The 22,695-nt window shown below is 39.0% G+C and overlaps 1 protein-coding gene across 6 annotated transcripts in view; it reads right to left on the reverse strand.

Moving 5' to 3' along the window:
- The window catches only part of PIEZO2 (piezo type mechanosensitive ion channel component 2), a 244,170-nt gene that overhangs the window by 88,574 nt on the left and 132,901 nt on the right, over positions 1 to 22,695 (reverse strand). For 5 of the 6 annotated variants that reach the window (XM_017729452.1, XM_017729450.1, XM_017729447.1 and 2 more), the window contains 6 exons: positions 14,459 to 14,621; positions 9,221 to 9,352; positions 8,110 to 8,148; positions 6,643 to 6,781; positions 6,180 to 6,313; positions 3,816 to 4,052 (listed from right to left, as the gene is read on the reverse strand). In XM_017729452.1, the coding sequence (XP_017584941.1) occupies positions 3,816 to 4,052; positions 6,180 to 6,313; positions 6,643 to 6,781; positions 8,110 to 8,148; positions 9,221 to 9,352; positions 14,459 to 14,621 (844 nt within the window). The remainder of the gene's footprint in view (positions 1 to 3,815; positions 4,053 to 6,179; positions 6,314 to 6,642; positions 6,782 to 8,109; positions 8,149 to 9,220; positions 9,353 to 14,458; positions 14,622 to 22,695) is intronic. The other variant, XM_017729451.1, reaches the window with a different exon arrangement.

Below are 22,695 nucleotides of genomic sequence, written 5' to 3' on the forward strand. Positions count from 1 at the left end.
GAGCTAGAGCTGGCTCTAAGAAAAGCCATGAAGGGTCACAGACCAAAAGAAAAGCTTCCAGTCACCTTTTACAATATAGATTTTATCTCATGTTCAGACCAGGAAACACACATAGCATGCAGAAACTCATGCAGAAAGAATTACAGTACACATCTTCCTTCTGCAGAATACAGTATTCAGTCTTCATTAAGTTCAACCATTATTCAAAGGACCTTAAATTAGGAATAGAGGGGAGGTACAGAGTTACTAGTGCCCTTAAGAGGGACTGATGGACAAGGCAAACGGTGCCTGGGATGATGTGAACAAAAGGAAATACATAATCAGCAAAACAGGGCTTATGCAGGGGCACCTCAAGCATTTGTGTATAAGCAAGGCAATTACTCCAACACAGCCTTAAAGTGAAACCTGTCAGGTTCTTTCTGGGAGAACAACATGTCAGGTGCCCCCTGAAGTGTCTGCACACTAGAGCCCTGCAGCATGGGGAACAAACACAAGCAATTAGAGATCTCTGTGCAGGGCTGTGGTCTTGTTGGGATGAGAGAGACAGGGTCTGATGCCTTGAGTACTTGCAATACAGAGCTACAGGCTCTTTAGGAAGCACAGGCTGGAAAGATGCAGAGGTGAAGTTGGGATTTGCACAACAGCATAGCTGGAATGCATAGGCTGCCTGGGGATGGAGGATGGACTAGGTAATCTGGGAGGAATGCAGAGACTGGCCAAGCATGCAGAGACATGGTTAGAAAAGTCAAAGCCTGAAGCTGAGTCTAGAAAGGCATGTTGAGAGCAACAAGATTTGCTTCTGTACATACCTCAGCAGAAAAAGGAAGGCTATGGAAAATCTAGGTCTGCTGCTGACTGGGGTGAGGACCCTGGTGACACAGGGCACGGAAGAGGCTGAGATACCAAATGCCTTCTTTGCCTCAGTCTTTGCTAGCAAGACTGGCCTTAAGGAAACACAGTTCCTGGAGACCACAGAAAATTTTGAAGAGGAAGAGTCTTCCTTTGATGGCAGAGGTACGGATCAGGGAATATTTAAAGAAAGTGGGCATACATAAGTGCATGGATCCTGATGGGATGTACCCAGGAGCTGGCTGGTGTCACTAGTACAGGCTACTCTGAATAATCTTTGATCAAATGTGGTGGCAGGAGAAGTGCTGAAGGAAAGCAAATGTCACTCTTACCTTCAAGAAGGACAAGATGAAGGATCAAGCCTGAACAACCTCACCTCAATCCCGGGGAAGGTGATAGTGGTGAGATGTTGGAAAAGGCTTCCTAGAGGTGGTGTGGATGCTCCATCATTGGAAGTGTCTGAGGTCAGGCAGGATGGGGATTTGAGCAATCAGATCTAGTGAAAGATGTCCCTGCCCATGGCAGTGGGGTTGGACTAGATGATCTTGAAAGGTCCCTGCTGACCCCAAATCATTCTGTGATTCTAATGTGATGGAGGAGCTAATCCTGAAAAACCTTTCCAGGCAAATGAAGGTTGAGAAAACCATCAGGAATAGTCAGAGTGTATCCACCCAGGGGAAGTCATGCTTGACCAACTTGGTAAACTTTTATGATAAAATGACTGACTTGGTAGGTGACAGGAGAGCAGTCGATACTGTCTCTTTCTTAGACTCCAGAAAGAAACTGTCTCTCATAAGATCCTCATAGGGAAGCTGATGAAGTGTGGGCTGGATGAGCAGTGAGGTGCACTGAAAACTGACTGAGCAGCTGAGCTCAGAGGGTGGTGATCAGTGGCATAAAGCCTAGTTGGAGGTCAGTGATCAGAAATGTACCCCAGGGGGAATTACTGAGTCCAGTCTTGTTCAGTATCTTCTTTATGATCCAGATGATGGGGCAGAGCGTACCCTCAATGAGTTTGCTGATAACGCACAGCTGGGAGGAATGGCTCACACACCAGAGGGCTGTGCTGCTATTCAATGGGACCTCAACAGGCTGGAGAAAGGGGCTGACAGGAACATCAGGGCATCCAATAAGGTGAAGCACAAAGTCCTGCATCTGGGGAGGAAGAACCAGCTTATGCACCATTACATGTTGTGGCCCAACCAGCCGGAGCATAGTTTGGCAGACAGCCTGTGGATCCTGGTGGATAACAAGTTGCAAGTAAGCCAGCAGTGTGCCCTTATGGCAAAGAATGTTAATGGCTGCATTAGGAGGTTTTGACAGCAGGTTGAGAAAGGTGATCCTTCTTCCCTACTCAGCACTCACGAGGCCACGATTTGAGTTCTGTGCCCTGTTTTGGCACTCCAGTACAAGAGAGATGGAGGCACAGGAGAGAGTCCAGTAGAATGGCCATGAAGGGACTGAAGCATCTTTCCTATGAAGAAGACAAAGCTCAGGGGGAATCTCATTCAATTTCTATAAATATCTGAAGGGAGATGGAAAGAGGTTGGAGCCAGACTCTTTTCAGTGGTTCCCAGTGATAGGGCCAGAGGAAACGGGCACAAACTGAAACATAGGAGAATCCCTCCGAACATCAGGAAACTTTTTTTTCCTGTGAGGGTAATTGAGCAGTGGCACAGGTTGCCCCGGGATGTAACAGAATTTTCACTCTTGGGGTTATTCAAAAGCCATCTAGGTATGGTCCTGGGCAATCAAGTCTAGATGGCCTTGCTTGAGAGTTGGACCAAATGACCTCCAGAAGTCTGTTTTGGCTTCAACTATTCCCTAGTTCTGTGAAAGTTATGGAGTGAATTTTATTCAGCCTAAAAAAACCCAGTAAACGCCTAATGGCTTTATGGATGTGGCCAAATCATCATATATAAACAACAGCTTCCTTTCTTGACACCATCTGTTTTTAGACAAGATATTTGATGATATAGCTAATAAGAAATAATGTCAAAGTGAATGAAGTATTAAGACAGTTAAAACTCCTCAGAGATTTATGAAGTAATTGAAAAAAGCTGTAGAACTTCTCTTGCAGAACCCCTTGAGCTTTATGCCTCTTACCAAACTAGCCCTACCTTTACAAGACAAATAATACAGCACTCACTAACTTTCAAGTGCATTAAAGACCCAGAAATGGTTGTCCAAAGGGTATTGCCGGCAAGGAAGATGAGATAAAGAATCAACTTAAATTGTGATTAGGAGTCACAGGGGAACTGATTCACTTAGCACAAGGGGAGCAGTGCCAACTAGATGTACTCTCTGAGATGCCCCTCTTGGGTGCTATAGGAAAAAACATCCTATTTGTGCTCAGTCCCTTTCCCAGGAGCAAACTTGCAGAACAAAATGCATTTTTAAGACATCAAAGAAAAACTTTGTCATGCACTGGGGTCAGCAAACTCTTTTACTTCTAACCTAAAATGGATTTCAACTCATTCTGATTCAGGTGTAAGGATAAAGAATTAAAACTCAGTCACAGCTATGTGCTGCTGCTTGTGCCAAACCATTAGGGAGTGAGTAGTACTGGTAATTGCAATTACAACAGAGTTCCAGTTGCCATCATAGTCAGAGACAGTCTGACATCCCATGGGTGTTAATCTAGCAAATCAAATAACATCTGGTTTTGAATCCAGTTTATAAAACCAAGCAAGTGAGCAATTTCAATCCGCCAAGTATTTTCTACAGAATTATCATGAAAATGTAAAAGGTGTCTGAAACATTTGCTCTAGTATTAGCTTAATATGCAAGAAGCAGTTTTCTGAAGACTCTTTCTAATGACTTGCCCTTTACTTTAGAATTGCTACTGAAAGTGATTACACTGAATACTGTGGATGCACTCTTAAAGAAATGTCAAGAGATCCATATTTTTATCACAATGTATATTGGGGTGTCATAAATAAATCTCAGCTGTTTGTTACACTTACCTTTGATGCCAGCTCCCCAGGTTCCTTTCTTTTTAAAAAACCAGATACTTGAGGAAGTTCATCATTCTTGAGCTCAATACTCCATATATACTGTAATATTAGCAGTAAATTTCCATAAAAAACCATGAATGGTGAACTGATCATGGCGTATTTCCTTCGGTCCCGAATCATCCACAGTGTGCAAGACCAGATCAGTAACACAAAAGTCAACCAGCTGTGATACGTGATGCTCCACGCCTTGTGGAAGGAGGAAGGAGAGGAAAAAATGCTCGCAGATCCATTCAGGAACAACATAGACACATATTTCCCGTTACACTTCATTTACACTTCTCTACATAGTGCATATTTTCATTTTCATCAGACTCTCACCCATATTAATCACCTACTGGGCCAGCTAAAATAAACCCCTTGGAGAACATGCAGAAAGTGGATTCTGAGGGCAAACCCTGCTTTATGCATTAGCTGCACTTCGTAAGCAGACTCATTGCTTCTCATTACACCAAACTAAAAGAGATGGAAAATAAAGATTAATGTTTGGGCACAGAAGTTCTTCTTGCAAAGAATTCAGAGTAGGAATAGCAAAACCTAATCAATGGATACTACACTCAAGGCCTTTGACAGCATTTAAAAATGGCACTAACTCCATACTGTTCTAGCTTTTGTGGAGTCGGTTTAAAATGGAAAGCTATGGTGAGCACCCACCTAACCTGAAGAACATTTAGTCTACAGTAACTGTGGTAGATTACCTGAACGCTCACAGCTACAGAATGTTTTCTACAGCTTTCAGAATTCAGTTAGCAAAAGCTTCTCTATTAAACACTCAAGAAAAGGATTTGGGGTTTAAGTATTTTTTATATACAGTGTGTTACTGATTCAGGACTAAATTTAGCTGTATATATGCTACTATAAATGTGGAATAACCTTCAATAAAGCCTTTTATATTCCTTTTTAATTTAAATAGAAAATTATTAAACATTAAGAATATTTCTATCAGGTTAGCTTAGCCCCACTGGAAATGATGTCTTTTAAGGGTATGTGAAAAACACTAATATGCTACTCTGTTCTCATACGAGAAAATAGCTTACACTGAGCTGTCTGTGGCTATAGTATAAATGGAATTTGCATCAAAGCATACCACAAATAAATTAATAAATTAATTTGGGTCACATAAAATTGGAATATGTCATGAAGAGAGAAGCTGGCATTAAACTACAAGAAAGTTCTTCAAATATATGATCTCCTTTTATATTGAGAGGTATGACCCTAGAAATTAATTAAAAGGGAAATGCAGACCTGGTCTAGTAAAAGGTGTCTCTGCCCAAGGCAGTGGGGTTGGAACTAGATGACTTTTAAGATCCCTTCCAATCCAAACCATTCTATGATCTAAGAAGTACATGAGTTTAAAAGAAACTGAGAAAAAGCTACTGTGTCAATATGAAAATAACTAACTACTTGCTAATGTCTCAGAATGCATCAACTGAAGTCCATATTTTGCAGAAGGAGCCTGCCTTATTTAAGGGGGAAACTTTTTCTGTTAAAGACAGCAAATAAAGTTTGAAACTTTATGCAAACAAGAGGCAGCCAAGGTAATTTGTTTTACCATTTTTAATGCAAATTTGGGCCAAGAAGCTTTATGGTTAATTTCATCATAGTTGAAATTTTTCCAAAACAGTAAAAGCAAAGCTTGCATTGGGAATATAGAAAGACATCTACTCATTATGTGGAAAACTTGGTATAATGCAGCTCAAAGTATTTTCAACAAGGAGGCTTAAAAACAAGCAACGGCATGAAAAAGAGAAAGAAGGGTGAAAAGTAAAACAACAGGAAAATCTGGCTTGGCACAAAGTTGTATTTTCCTTGAGATCTTTCTGTGTCAATACAGGAAACCAGGCTTTATAGATCCTTTCTTCCCAGAGTAATTGGATGCATGCATCATCTGAATTAGGAACTGTATTTTTACAGTTTTCTATATCAGTATGACGTACTTTAATTCTATAGGCAAATTTCTGAGTGGTGCAAACACATGACAAACCTGCTTGTGCAGAAGCTTGGGAATCAATAGAAAACTGAGACCCAGTGGTTTTCTGATATTCAACAGACAACAAAGCCTGGGGCTCCCAGTCCTGGAAATGTGATGTTTAACCAGAACGCCACGTGTCGCCCTATTTAAAGGTCTGTAACAGGCCTGGGAATTATGCATTAATAACCTAAAATGGGCTCAAAATGATGCAGACACCATATTGATATTTTCTAAGCCTGATGCAAAGACTTGCTGAGAACCAGCTGATGAGATAACTTTCAGAAAGGCATTGAGAAGACTTTTGTAAAACCAACAGCATTACTCTTTTCGTTGCCACTACTTACCATCATAGCTATCAGAGCACAAATGTAGCTTTGCTTCATGATAAATTGAAACACAGAGACCAGGGCATGCAATTTAACATTTTCTTTTTCCTCCTGAGTAACTTCCTCTTCTTCTTCCTCCTCCTCTTCCTTTTCTAAGTAGAAAAAGAAATTCTTATTTGCAATCCATGCTGGTCTAAAGAGAGTATATGCATCCTCTCCTGGAATTATTTTGCTTGCAATTGCTCTGACAGCTACTTCAAATCACAGTTTTGGTAGGCAAAGTATTTTGGATGGTATACACCTACAGCCCAGTTTACAAAATTGCCATATGGGTATCCATCAGTGTAAGGTGACAGCAGGTATTTACCTTTAACAGGCCAAAGAGCTTACCGAAATGACAAGAAATGCTAGAGGCAGTGACTGGAGATACAGAATAAGAAAACCACGTGGAACTAAGGACAATTCCTAGGCAATTCCCTACCTGACGTGCCATCCGAAGGCTCCCACTTGTACTGTGGTGTGGAGTACACATCTGCTTTGGCTGGACCATTTTCTAATGGCAGTGCGGGGTGGATGGTGTGATAGTCAGCAGGGTTCCCGTTCACTGTTACCAGCAGCACCTGCCAGGACATGGGAGAGAGGCATTGCATTTACCATGGCACTCAGAAGAGTGTGACTCCTACTTCTGTGTTTTGCTACTCTTGGAGTGCCAATGTTAAAAGAGGTTAACAAGTAACTGCAGTTACTTCCAAGAAAGTGATATGTTATAGTCATGTTGCATGCAAAAGTAGCACAGAACAGCTTCCAAAATCAACTGTTGTTAGATTTTTATGCTGTACCAATAGAACTAACCAAAAATTCATTCTCCTTCTTAGGCAAACTATTACATCGGGATTTTCAGTTCACATCTAATTATTTCCAGTAGCTATGAAAATAGTGCCTATAAATGACTTTCAAATTTGAATTATTAGTGGTGAGATCTATTTTTGCTGTTGTTAATAAAACGACTTGTGGTAATTATTGTTATTGATGCCACGTTGTCACTTGGTAGTGCTAATTCAACACTTTTTCATGGTTTTTTTTGGTGATTTCAATTTCAGCTCTTGTGCTTTTTTGGATAAGGGCTCCAGAAACCTTACAATCATTTGTGACTTTCCTACTGGCATAAATTCACGTGCAATGGGTTAGTGATGGCAGTACACGCTCAAGACTGACTTCTGCCCAGGCTGTGAGATAGGAGCATATCTTGCTTGTCAAAACTATGCACAGGCATGTGCAACAGCCTGTGAACTGTCTCAGCATAGTATCTGGGTTATGCTCAGTCACATCCAGCAGCTGCACCAAGTACAGACTGGAGCATGTTTATGTTAAGTCATAGATGCTCCCAAAATTCATCTGAATCTCCATTCTTCTGTGTGTGCGGAGCAGAGGGGACATTTCTGATTTCAGAGTCTGCTAAGGTCTATGGCAGTCAAGATAAATTGATCATTTGCTGTCTGTTCAAATAAAGACCTGGATTTTCTGTAATCTGTAAATTGAACTCATATGTGCTGTTGGTCATGCTTTAAGGTCCTCAGCATTCCAACATGAATGAAATTAAAAAATAATGCAAAGGAACTAAATCAAATGTAAAGGTGGCTTGCATTAGAAAGCATATTTTCATATCTTCTTAAAACCCAATGAAATAGCAAAGATCGTTTGCCAGTTGGTACTACTAAAAGCATCTTAATTTCAGGTGATCAATCAATGGTTTCTCAGGGAAATTATTAAGGAAGCGGAAGACAATTACATTTAGGATAATCAAGATTATAAGGTAAATGTCAGGCTAACCAAAAATCTAGAAGTTTTACAAATTTCATCTAAAGTTTTATTTGTATGCATCAGTGTTATCTGCATTAACACACATTGAGAAGAATTGCAAAATTACAAAGACTAGTAGTATACTAACATCCGATGGCTTGTATTCATCTTGGGTCATTGACAGAAGCTGCAAAAAGCAATGCAAGGACAAATTATTACAGAAGCACGGCTCAAGCATTAGTAAGTCTAACTTCTTGAATACATACATGCATATATGCTGACTTTTGCAGATTTGCACCAAGAAATTCAGAAGGAATTCTTAAAAAGTCAGCAGAATCATACGATGCCATAAAATTATATTCAGTGTGCCACAACATTGACATAATAATTTTACTGTATGTTCCTGTGAATTTTAAACCAGAACTGAGAATGCTGTATTGAAATTTTGGATGCTAGGTCAAAGAATTAATCAGTATGGCATTATACTGATTAACTGCTTTCTAATGTCTTTCTAATGATCCAATGCTTAAAAACTAAGTTTTTAAACAATCATTAGAATTACTACAATTATAAAAATAGTTCCAATAAAATGGTGATACAAATATAAAATATGATACTTTATCCATTTGCCAGCTCATTTCCCATTACTATTATTATAGTGGATTTCTTGGGGCTTGAGTATATGTGGCTTTAGTATATATGAATGTTCATATGTCCCACATTTGACAGTAACTCAACAAATGAAATTTTGCAGTGCAGCTGGTGCGGACGGACGGTATAGAGCTGGACCCTTCCAGGAGATTTTATACAACTGCTTAAACTGCCTTCTTTATATCTCCAAGGACACCAGTATGCTTAGGAAAAGATAAACTGGCAGTCTCCACTCACCAACGACAGTGCTAATCAGTAGTTACGAGTCAGATCAGATCTTTACACCAGATTTAGCTCCCTGACAGACTTTCTAGATGGTTTGCTCAAAGATAATGGCCCCATGACAAAAGCCCAGCCCTACACTTCTAAAATGTGGAAGCCAAAAACATAGAGCATGCTTTTCATTTACTTCCTTAAACTGGCTCCTGGTTGGTTTTTTTTTATTCATTTTTACAAAATATATGCTATCCAACTCTACCATGCAGCCTTGATATTGTATCTGATTTATACAATCACACGTGAAGATCTTACTTGCAACCTACATAACACTGCTGCCCCTAATTCAAAGTAATTGTGTAACGCAGAGACCCTTCCCCCTCCAGTCTTACTTTTCTCTCATCAGTTGTATAGTGGCTTGCATACCACAGACTGCGTCTCCTCTCTGCTGTCATTGGAATTGGGCTGCAGGGGACTTCTTTGTCATCTTCCCTGCTGACAGATTTCTCTTCATCAGGCATCTGCTAAATGACAACAAATGACAGCAGTAGCTATAGCTCTGTAAATACAATTTTAGCAGAGGAACTGAAATTTCCCCCCAGCTAATGCTCCCTCTCCAAAGCATGTCTGAAGCATCTTTTAGTTGCTACTACACCTGGTTTATGATAGATGACTCTGAGATGACATTTTCAGAAACAATGACAGAGATTTTCTGTAACTGCTAGTTACATGACACCAGAATTACACAGACCTCCATGTACCTTGATTTCAGCATCTTTGACCACTGTTCCATGATGTCTTTACTGACAAGCTGGTAAGATACACACTTGACAGATGGAACACAAGATGGGTGGAGAACTAGCTGAACTGCCTTTCTCCAAGTAGGGTAAAGTCTCAAAGACAAAAAGGTAGATTGCCATGAGTGAAGTTCTTCAGAGACTGGCACTAGGTCTGGTCCTATTCAAAACTACCTGGATGCAATTGCACCCACAGAATATTTGTGAATGACACTGAACTGGGAGGAGGTAAATGGGCCAGAAGAAAGACTCACCATACAGAGATGGGACAACAAAAAATGCACAAGGTTTAACAAAGATAAAGTCCTGCAGCTGGAATAAACCCAGGTAACAGCAAAGACTTTGGACAGGCTGTGTGGGAAGCAGCTCTGTGGAAGAGGCTCTGGTGGTGCTGGTGCACAGCAAGCTGAACAAGAGCCAGCAGTGCACTGCATTCCAGCAGCAATGAAGGCAGACACGTCCTGGACTGCATCAGCCAGAGTACTGCCAGCAGATCAAGGGATGTGATTATTCCACTCTACTTGGCAAGTGTCAGGCCATACCTGCAATGCAATTCTGGCATCCCCAGCTCAAGAGAGACATAGAAAATCTGGAGAGGATCCCACAGAAAATTGTCAAGATGATTAGAGGGTTGGGGAAGCTGAAGGATGCAGGAATTAGGTTTTTTTTTAAATTTACAGCAATGAAATTGTAGTTTTAGAGAAGACAAGGGTACTCTTCTCACAGGGATGCACAGTTATAGGACAAGAGGCTAAGGACATAACTCGCTCCAGGGAAACATCTTCTGAATATTAAAAAAAAAGGTATATATATATATATTTCTTATTTATTCTTAAATTTTTTTCCCACCATAAGAACAATGAACCACTGGCATTCGTAGCCTCTGCTGGAAACATCCAAAATTTGGCCCATGAAAATCTAATCTGAGGCCTTGTTCTCAGAAGAAGTTTCTTCATATGATCTTCCCAAGTTCCTTCCAATCTGGACTGTCCTGTGACTCTGTGATTGTCTCTGATCCATGTGGTTTATTTCTCCATCTGAGACAGCAACTGTTATCACTAAGGTGAGGAGGAGTGCAAACCACAGTAGGTTACAGCTGCTCTTCGAACCCCACCAGAGCTCTTCCTGTGCCTCCTGAGTGGCAGCTTGCTGGTGGCAACTGTTCTCATTGCTTAGGCAAAATCCTCTGATGTAATAGAACAAGAATAAATCAGGATGCTGGGCAGAGTACCCTGCAAAGCTACCCATGGGAACAGGACATCCAAACGTCCTAGCTCATTTTGAAACTCTCCTCATTCCAATCCTAACAGCAAGGTCGTATTTTTAAAATCTTGACTTAGATAAACAATGATTATTAGTTAATTTCACTTCTCAGAGGAAATGGTAGCACATTTCACATGTGACTGTATATTTGTATTTGATTGTAAAAGGGCATTCTTAGCAAAACTGTAAGATGAAATAAACTGATCCTGTGCTTAAAATACTTGCCACTGCTGTCTGAAACTTTAATATAAATATGAACCATAAAGAACTGCTTATCAAAGACATTTAGTTTGGCACCAGGGTGACAAAAACAACACAAAAGACATAAGATATACACAATTTTTTTAGTAAGATATTTTTAGCCTAAGAGATGACAGGGAAGGGTGGGAAATCATTTTGCTCAGAAGAGGAAGAAAACTCAGAAAACACAGTACTAGTCACACAAGCACAACTTGTGAGAGTCCTTTGACTTGTGTAATTTTTTCATTCTTCCTCAGCAACTCTTAAATACCTTTTAATTCAAACAATTATAAAAATTTTATAAGAGGACTCTACATTCAACTGCTGTAACTCTGCTGACTCCTGTACTATTAGTTACCACTCACAGCACAGAATGAATGGGCTCTATTCATATATTCAGTGCTAGCAGTTACAACTATGAGCTGAAATCTCCAGAGACAGATTGCTTTTTCTTATTTGCAGAGGTAGAATTTCACAAGACTCAATGTTAGAACAAGTCAGGATCCAAAATAGCAAGCATAAGAAAAGCAAATCTTCCACTGACTGCCACGGTCACTTTGCATGAGTAAGATCCATTCAGAATCCCATGTGGAGACCATACACTGAAATTTCAGACACGCCATACTTTGGCATTGTGGTGCACACACAAAAAACTGCACCTTGAAACTCAAGATGTGAAGTGGGGTCTGTTCCTGCAAAATTGTTCATCAACTGCAGCATTTAGAGACAGTCTCAAGAGCATCTGTCTCAAAAACAATTCTTGCTGCAATCCAGAAGGAATTTTATCCACAAGAGGACCCCAAGATGTAATTCACACAGGAAAAAAAACCCCATCAGGTCTACATATTTTACTCTGCTTTTAGTATCTGATACACCAGTATTACATATAGCTTTTGTAATCTTTTTAGACTGAAAAAGTTTTTTTTTCTTGTTTTGTTCAAAACAGGTTTTGTTCAAGAGATTCTTTTGAACAAAATTTGTAAGATGAGCCACTTCTTACTGTACAGGACAGCAGTACATAGAGAACAACTGCTTTACACTAAACACCTCATAGCATTTTGTCTTCACCAGTCATTCAACTATAGGTAGGTTAATAGTGAGATCCTAAATACAGAGTGACTTCAAAATCACTGGGGACGGCAAAGACAGGTTATATACTTAGTTCCATAATGAATCAAATGCACTACAAATTCACAAGTTTAGAAAGATTTCAATGAAACCTGGAATACAGTTATTTCTGGACTTAAATAACTGAGAATGGAGTCTACTAGGGAAAATCTAGTAAGAGAAATTTCAAATCCTGATCTATGGCACCACAAAACAAACCCAAAACACTTACAGACAAAAAAAAAAAAAAAAAAACCAAAACCAGCAAACCAAAAATAACAACAGAAAAAAAAAAAACCCAAACAAAAAAAAAACCACAACAAAAGAAAACATAAGGAGGAAGTGTGGAAAATACAGAAAATACAGTAAATTTTGCAAATCTCAGCATCTCTAATGACAAATACTTGCATTGCTAACATCCTGTGCATCAAAAATATGCATTAATGCATGGATAATCTTTCCTTTATGGTGTTCCCTTTTATAAGCATCCATTTATCTTTGCAGGGAAGAATCATTTGCCTGGCATCTGAAGTTCCCTTGGGAGTGACAAGACTTTCTATTGCCTCTCATGTAGCCATGGGTCTGAGAGACATCAGTGTTTCTTATATTAATGTCTTTTAATACTTACTCTAGCTCAACTGCTTGGAAAGCATCTCTAATTTCACTTGTTGGCAGTTCTCAGAGACTGGTTTTAGTGTTTTATGGGAATATCTATCTCAGACACCACAAGCAGTCTAAAAAATAGAAGTGCAGGCAAGACCACTATAGTTCCTCTCGAGTCCCTGCAGGAAATTGCAGCATTCACTCTATCCTAGACAGAAAGACCCACTTCTCTCCACTGAAAAAGCCCTGCAACTACCTTAGATCCAACACCAAACTTTAGGATGGAGACTGTTGGATGAAAACAACACAGGTACTGGAAATCAATTCCCAGACTTGCTGAGATCACACAGCTCCCACTAACTGCATTTCACATGTGCTTACTCCTCCGTGAATAGTTCTCATGGTTTTACTAAGCACTTTGTGAGATGTGAAGTTTTAGTTACAGCCCCAGTGCTAAAATCATATTATTATCTGGAAATCTCAGTTTTCTTTTAAAGAAAGAAAAAAAAAAATCTACTTTCCAGATGCTGCAGCTGCAGAAAAAATAAAAGGAAAAAACCCTAAAAATACCCACTGCCAGAGGGTACTGACGACAATCTCATGCCTTTAGAAAAGATAGTATTAAGGTTTCTGGAAACTTAAGACACAATTTTTTAATAGCTCGAGCTGACGGCTCTGGCATCGTTCACCTTTTGAAGCCCTATATATGTAACCCCCAAATACCAGACATCTCAATTCAGAGGTGATGTATTTTGATTGCCTTTTAAAATGTTAAACTGTTGCATTATCCATTATATGAAGAAACACCCTTAAAATAAGAAAACCTTGAACATTTTTACTTGCTACTACAAACTCCACTAATTCACAGTATGGTCATGAGTATTTTCATTGTGGTTTACAGCACTACTAAACCTCAACTTGAAAACTTACATCAGGCCTCTGAGGATCAGGAAATTAAAATAAGTAATGCCTAGGATCATCCTTTTTATACTTTCAGTTTCTAAGTTTTTAAGGTACCTCTGGGTTCTTATATACCCATTTTCCTCTGAAACTGGAAGAAGTAAAGATTTACTTTTTTTTTCCTCCTTCTTCTCTTGCTCTTAAATGAAAGCTGGGATTTTCACTCAGGCACACAGGAGGAAAGGTTTAAATTTTTCTTTATCTGTGATAAAATTGCAAATTTGTGTTTTGTCTTACAGTACCCTGTGCCAGAATGTATCCTACCTCTGTTCTGGTAGTCAAGCATTGGGTGTTGGCATTTCACTCGATAGCACCTAAATTTGAATCACAGAATCATTTAGGTTGGAAAAGACCTTTAAGATCATTGAGTCAATCAAGCCCAGCCACTTCTGCATATTGATACCTGCTTTCCAAATCAAACCATTAATGCTCTGCCATTGCATTCCTTGCATAACAGTCCTGATGATTTTAAGAATAACATCCGTGTTAGATCAGACTCCTGAAGACACTTTGCAAAAGGACCAAATTCAAAGTACCACCTTGCACTTGGTGTCTGTTCCCCTTAATTTTCCTAAATGTTTGCATGTGTGCTAGCAAGTATCTGCACTGGGCAGCCTCACAGTCACCAGCCATGGGAGGAGAGAAGGAAGTTACCCTTACAATGGGCTCTTGCAGCCAGAGACGGATGAGAGTTGCGAGGGTGTAGTACATCACCAGCAGTAAGATTGGATTAGCGTGGTGATACCAATGTAGCTCTTGATTTTTGATGATCATCCAAGTGCTTGAGCAGTTTGTCTGAGTAAGAGAAGTGACTCCGAACAACCTGTGAATATAAAAAACCAAAGCAGCCTTTTTAGAGACTAAACACCAAATCTTAACAATATTTTAAAATATTTCAGAGGCAATTTTTGCTTAGTTTTAATACCAACTGCTCTGTTCAAAAAGAGCATCTGCCATCACATCTAAAAAGCAGTGAGTCTTTTCATTCCACATATTTAGTAAAAAGAAGTGGTTTTTTGCAATCAGTTTTCAACATAAAAAAATGGGAGTATAATAATAAAATATCTACTATGTCCAACGAGAAAACTTGCAATGACCTGCTCCCTGTAGATCCAGAGCTACAGAAAATGGGAAGAGAAATTCTGGCTGCAAGTCCATTTGGCAAATCACAGCAACATGACATTTCAGAGAGATTTAGTAAACTGACGTGTAACACCATTTCAGTCACCCTGCCAGGACACAGCTGTAAAGTATGTCTCCTTGGCACACTGAACAGTTTACTGATCTTTTGAAAAGCTAATACTATTAATAAATTGCTATCTAATTACACCAATGCTTATAAATGTACAGGGTTCTATTGAACTCATAGCTTTTGTAAACAAAAAATGAAAATATTCAGAAAGGTTATTGTTTCAGATGGTCAAATAACTGAGGGAAGAAAAAGAAGAAAAATTAATTAGAAGTATTAATATCAATGACAGATATTTGATGTTTCTGGAAAAACTGGGTTAACACAGTATTTCTGTCAATTAAGGAACATATGTTGGAAAAAATCTCACTTAAAATTAAAAAAGAATCCCCAACATTTTCAAATTTAATACAAGATGTTGGATGCCTAGTAGATGTGTTAAATACTGAAACAAAACTAATAGGAAACAATAATTAATCTGGCTCTTCCTCTGTAAAACAGCTTGCAGAGTTCCAAAGTTAGGGCATGAGCTACCAGTAGCATGCGTAAGTACTTACTATGAACACTTCTGTCTATTGACAAAACCTTTTTCTACCATAATGTCTGTGAGAGTTTTCATTTTTTACCAAAAAAGGTCTGATTCTAAGAGACAATTAAGGAGAATTCCTTCTTGGTAGAACAATAAATCCCAGACTACTGCTTGTCTGAATGAAAAAACCAAATACATTAACAAAAAAACCCACCCAAAACCAAAACATTTAATTTTAAAGGGTGTCTAAAAGCTTAGTTATTCCTCTACCTAGTAAGATCCAACATGAAAAGCTGAATAATACAAAGAATAAGAACAACATTCAACAGAGATGTGCTGCCTGAAATCTGCCTTTTGGATGCTGCAAAGTGAAAATATTACATCTGCTCTTAACTGTGGATTTGGTGCATGGGCACAATACCATTAACTCCCAGAAGGAGAGCTCCATAGCATTTTATTAAGCAATCTATCAGCACTCACTTCTCATTCTGATTGTCAACACAGGCCAAAGGTATAAACTTTAGGATCTCTCGGAGCTTTTGGGTGAATACAAGGCTGGGAAAAAAAAAAAAAGTCCTGCATACAACGTAAATTGCTGCAACTTAAAGGAGCTGAACGAGCTGTGTTTGGAGCTGACTCAGACTCAAACTTCCACAGCATCCAAGAACATTCAGAGCTGATGTTACAGTTTGGCTCCATCTGGGTGAAATTCATGCTGGACTGTATTCAGTTCATATTTCTATCAGCATAGAGGAACATCTTGTTTGCCTGCTTTCCTCTCTCCAAATGACTTGTCATTTCTGCTCATCAGTGATCAGGGTTGTTGAGTTCCTATTAGTTGTTGAGTTCCTGTTAGTTTCCTCTTTTATCTCTGTTTCACAACACAGCTCTCAGTCTTTAGTTCATTTTAAGCTCTTCTATGTAAGCACAGTATGATTCACCCTATTTCTGTCTCATAAGCATCAGAGTGAAATCCAAAATTCTTACTGAAGTGCAAAGTCTTTCCATTGACAGTCAGTGCTGAGTATTTCCTACAGAAATGAGGGAAAGTTCCTGAAGGTTCTCAGAAATTTCTGCCAAATAGACATGACCTTCATATCACATATTCCATTCCTATAGTCATATATAGCTATAAAGTCAGAACAACTTGTGTTTTATCTCCACTGAAAAGAAAACATTCCACATAGTCCTAATGGTTTGGAAATTTTATTATGTTTCAGTTAAATTCTCATTCTCTTAGTTTCATTTGCTGGCTTCAAATTATTCATACATTATAATATTGGATTTAATTCTGCTCCCTTCTGGTCCTGCATCCATCAAATATTCAGAAGTTACAGCACATCTTTTCCCTCTAAGATGCCACATGGCCAGCAATGTAGTTTAATGTATTTCACTTCAATGTATGCAATGTTTCATCTCATAAATCATGGATGTAGAGAAACTGCTCCTCATTTCTGATTTCTCCTTGGGCTTTGAGACTTGTTAGTCACAATGTACTCAACACAACATTCCCTGTTTATCACGTTCAAAATTCACTGTTGCCTTGGGAGTGCTCGTTCTGTCTGTTCTGGCCTCCAGTACCGCTACAAGTTGCTACTCACTCAATATTTATGCTTCATCATTATCCTCAATGAGAACTGCTGGTGCAGAACTTTTTTCAGAGAAATAGAGTCATCTTCTCTTACATAAAGCTTCTAATTACACCGGGATGGCTGTCATTAAATGTATAAGCAATATAAATTAGGGCATTATTCAGTTCTGCATACTTCATTCTGCAAAGATGTCTTTACATTCAGTATTGATCCCAACCAGCTGTATTTGAGTCCAGCTCTGATCTTGATTTGACTTCATCTTACCCATCATACCTGCATGCCATCAGTAAGGTCAGAATGAGTCCTAAGTGGGAGAGACACACTACCAAACAAGACAAGTACATGTGTACCTGGATACAGAGTATAAGTAAAACAAATTACAAGAAACTTATTTACTCATGGATTTATTTGACTTTCCAAAAGACTGCATGCAATGTCACAAATGAAAATGGAGGTTTGCAAGGTGTGAATAGATTAATATTTCTACTCTTGCAAAGAACTAAAGCTGGGTTTTTCAACGTCCTCACTGGTATTCTGAAAAATCCATAGCAGAAAAAATTTGAAAAAAACTATAGAAATTATAAAAGGACAAGAGGAACTTTAATGTCTGACTGAGAATTGCTCTGAAATAACACAGTGAAAAATAGTTCTTAAAATAAAGGTGGCATCTTTTTGTCCAGTTACTACTCCATACGCTTGTTTTCCCAGCAAAGCTTCCTATTGAATCTGTGAATCATCCTTCTAGCCAATGCACTTCCATCTTTCAGGACTTCCTGACAAAGCTGTAAGCTGTGACCATACAAAATTCCCACATTCTATATTAGTCTAACATTAAAATTCAGAAGAGGAATTCCAATTTAAATTGAACAGAAAAACAAATTCCTGTTGCACCCACAGATATTTCACCTAAGGAGCTGCTGAAGTTGCTAAAACTCCACATTGCTGAAACTTTTATTGCATGCATTACTTAATTATTACATTAATATATTATAAGAATTGGAGTAATTAGTCATGGTACTAAATATGAACAAAAAATGGTTATGTAAACAAAAAATATATTTCATACACAGAATTATCAAAACCAGTCATTACATATCTGTTAGGTCTGCGTATTTTGCGTTCACTAAAAATTATTTGGCTTTTTATTTTTTTTAACATATTTGTAAGTTCAGATTCTGCACGTGCTCATGTTTTAGGAGTTGATTTCAGGCAAAGATTTGCCTCGTAACTTTCAAGGACAGGAAAGGAAGTAATAATTCTGACTTCCTGCACAATGTAGGACACCCAATAATTCTTCTACTGAACGACAAACTTGTGGTTGAAAAAGAGTTTATAGTCTAGAATGGTATCCAGTCTTGACTTCAATTGATAGAAAATCTTCTACTGTCTCTTACTCTTTTTCTATTGGATTTAACTTCTGTAACAGTTTTGTCTAGATGAGATTTCAAGTTGCTGCATCTTCCTACAACTCTGTGTACTCCTTTAAGATTATAGTTTGAAGAAAATGTCTGCGTCTAATCACTTTAGGAGCTGAATTTCCTGATTTAGCAGTTAATATTACAGGATTTCTGTTTCTGGGTCAGTTATTTAGCTATTGCATGGTTATTCACAGCAATGGCATCAGAACATTTCACTGTGCTGGGTTGGGTTTGGGAAATCCATATTTGTAGAACTTCTAAATTTGTGTTGGATTTTATGAACTGTCTGAATCTTTATTTCATCTGGCTATCTTCTGCATATTTATTTCACTCTCCTCACATGGAAGGAGACAAGAGTGATGCCTGCAAGTCTGGGGTAGGAGAATGGAATATCAAGACTGACTGACATTTGAATAGCTGAACCCTAAAATGGAGATGCTAAAAGTGATCAAATGAGAAAAGGAAAGGGAAGGAGAGTAAGCAAAGAAGAGGAGAATAAGGGAGGGGAGAATAGAGGAGGAAAGAGCAACAAACCCCTAGAAATGGGCAAAAAAATAGTATATTTGGAGAAGGTGGTGGTGGTTGTGGTAGAAATATTATTTTTCTGGGGCAAAAAGGACTGATAAATACAGGGAGAAAAGTCAAAACTTCATGTTTCACAGTCCAAGCCCTGAATATTGAGTTTCATGATGAAAAGTACTTGAAATACTGAAAGGGCTGTGTTCCAAACTCTAAACACTGCTTGAAGAGCAAACCCTTTTTCAAACATTGACTTAAGGCTGTTGTTAGGCTTGAAAATATTCTGTGGATAAGGGAGAGAAAAGAGTGGAAAGAATTGGAAAATAAATTAGCATACAGAAAACATCCTACACAGCCTTCCTAAAAGTCAGGAGTCCCCTTTTCACACACAAGCCATTCTGTTGGGTTTTCCGTACTTGGATGACAGAACTACACAGAAGTTAGGATCCATAAACTTACATCCATAATGTCTCTTCCAAGGGAATGCTGTGAGCCACCCCACTCACCCTCTTTGGGCTATGTGCCCAAAGCAACACATGCTGTTGGAAACCACTCAGCCAGTTCTGTGGTTCCTTCAGACTCATCCTTGCCTTCAGAAGGTCATTACTGCCCAGGCTATTGGCTGGGAATTCAGACCATACTGGGGCTACTGCTCCAGGGTACATTGAACTGACAGCACATTTTTACAGAAATAGCAGAACGTTGGGAGGAAAGAGGTGGAAAAGTTGGCTGAAATGCATTAGGCATCCCAAAGAATTAGGGTTAAAGAGAACAGGAGGCATTTGGTTTCTTGTGGCTTTTTAAAGGAAAAAAAAAGAATGAATGGAAAAATTGGCATTTGTCTTTTCAAATCATGTTATTTATAAGATTCCACAGAGAAGAAGTTGATCCTTCATGCCTCCTCTTCAGCTCAGCAGGACAACTGTGTAGGGAGATATGCACCCACAAACCTCAGTCCACAGCTGGACTAAAGTTATTATATATATCCATATTACAGTGATACAAGCTTTAAAAAGCATTGCAAGTATTTTTAGCACTAAAAAGCCCTAGACCCCGCTTTGGTTCAGACTTGGATAATTCAGAACTAGCTAGGTGGAACTGTGCCATACTAACGACCATACAAAAATGTGACTGGGCTGAGAAGCATTATGATAAATTTCAGCTTAACAGTTAAAAAAATTTTTCTGAAATATCTGTAAATGTAGACTAAGACTGGAATTGTTTTTCTTCAGCATGTTGCTATCCCAACGCTATAATACAGGCATACTCATAGTGCATGTAGATTTGGTAGGTAAGTAGATCGTTCTAACTTTTGTTTTAATGTCATCACATTTCTATAGCTCTTTAGCAGATGTCTTATGTCCTTTTTTTTTTACCAAGTTTTGGTTTCCATAGCTTCTATTGGATCAAAGCTTTTCTGGCAATGACAAAACCAGCCCTTGTGTATCTCCCAGCCTCTTCTGAACACCAGTGACTTCTCTTTTAAAGGAAAACTAATTTGAAATGCACATCTACTGCATGAGAAATCTCATGAAAAAATGAGTAGTTTAAAACTTGTGTGCTAATATCATCCATATAATGAGGACAGAGAGAAATTATGAGCCATGAATCAGGAAGCTGTAGAGGAGAAAGGATATCTTTAAGGGTAGTGAATTACATAAAAGCTTGAAAAACCTATAAATACAACACAAACTTTATTTCAAGGAGAAAAAATGGACCATGTAAGCAGCTACAATAGAATCACTTTGTTTTCAAGTGCATTAACAACTTTAAACTAAGATGATAAATAATAAACTCGGTTTTGTTTTTAAGTAACCAGACAACCAAATTTTCTCTGAAATTATGTGACTGGAAGCTGTTAAGGAATGGGTATCCATTAAAAATGACCAAACTTCAGACATTAAAATACTTCACATACCTGAAATAAAGCAGCTTCCCTAAGGGGAATTTAAGTCTGAACATAAAGGCTTGTGAGCTCTGTACCACATTTCATCCAATAATTGAGCTTTGTACTGACTTTCTATAGCAAAAGCTTTCATTGCTTTAGCAGCAATAATTCCCCACCGTTATCACAAAAAATAGGTGTGGTGTGGGTCTATTAAACCCTTGTTTAGTAAGACAAAACCCATCTTCAAAAGCTTTAAATGAAGAAGATTTATCCTATCAATGGGTTTCATCTCTGGATCCCCAAATCTTTCCATTACCCATGACACAGCTCAACCTTGCTCTGAGTTTCTAGTGAGCATCAATATTGATGTTGCTCCTTTCAACACAACAGTGAGCTAGAAAAGCAGCATGTTGCTATAGCCTTCGTGGGCCTCAGCTGGGACTTCCACAGGCTGTCATCTGATGTAGGAACACGCTAAAGCAGCAATTCCAATATCTTTTCATCCCAGTCAGACATCTGAGCATCTGGCGCAGGGAGGACTCCCAGACAGGAAAGCAAAAAGGTGGTGAAATGGGGATAAAGGTGCAGAAGAAACTGCTTTAGGACTCCTGCCTGATAACTTAGCTAGAGTGACTCCATCAACATGATTATTCCTCACCAGAGCCTGTATTGTCACTGTTTGACAGCAGCAGTCTGGCTCATGTGTTAGGTTAGGCAAATAGCTTGTTCTTAAACAAAATTAGGCAAATAGTTGTTCTATCACTAAAATAAAACTACTGTAAATGCAACAGAGCTTTTGATTGTTGTTTTTTTCTTTCCAAATAGTTTCAGCTACAAACCAGAGGCAACTCGGGGAGGATGGAGGCTGCAGGAGTGAAGCAGCCTTGTTGGGATGGAGAGGATGGAGAGAGAACTGTCACCCCAGCAGAGAAGGCTGGTTGGAACCAGTGATTTGCCATCTGCTCATCTTCCTCATGTACACACATAATCCCTGTGACCATAAATGAGGATGAAAAGCAACTAACACTGAACAGCATCACCTGAGTCTTGACAAAACCCAAGCTGTGTGAAAAAAATTAAAAATATTTAATGTGTAGTTGGACTTTCTACACAGAGATGAAAGTAATGAGAAAACAGGTTCAGGCTTCTAAGGAGTCATGTAGAAAGTGTGGGAAAACCAAAGGCATATTCAGAAACATCCATGGATACAAAGGCTTCCCCCTGTGAGAGGGTGAATTTGGCCACTTGAGCACAGAGCAGGAGGCACAGCTTGAAAATGGCATAGCTTAACAATGACACAGTTAACAATGGCTTTCTGTGCAAATTAGTAATTGAGGCTATTGGTTTTTCAAAGTGAGTTGGCTGAGTTGCTGAAAGGAAAGGAGTCAATAGCTCCACCTCAGAAAGTCTCTCACAGGCAGAGCAGGGGACAGTCTGCTCCCAAAACTCAACCAGTAGTGCAGACCATGGACAGCCTTGTTGTCCCAAGCTCAGGTGCTGAGAGAAGGACAGAAGCATTTAGGTAAAACTTCAGTGGAAGTCATTTAGGAAGAGGAGACAATGATAACCCCAGTGAGCATCAGCATTCAGTGGGGTGGTGCTGACCAGATCATGCAAGGGAGCTAGTACAACAACTAACCATGCAACTGCCTACCAGCCTAAGAGATTTACTGCTACCTCTTAGAGTTAACTTGTGCAGAAAAACAGAAATTGTTTTAAAGTGTAGCTTCATACTATTCTAACTTCGAGGCAACTTGGTCTG

The sequence above is a fragment of the Corvus brachyrhynchos genome, unplaced genomic scaffold (assembly GCF_000691975.1).
Source record: "Corvus brachyrhynchos isolate BGI_N302 unplaced genomic scaffold, ASM69197v1 scaffold331, whole genome shotgun sequence".
Lineage (NCBI taxonomy): Eukaryota > Metazoa > Chordata > Aves > Passeriformes > Corvidae > Corvus > Corvus brachyrhynchos.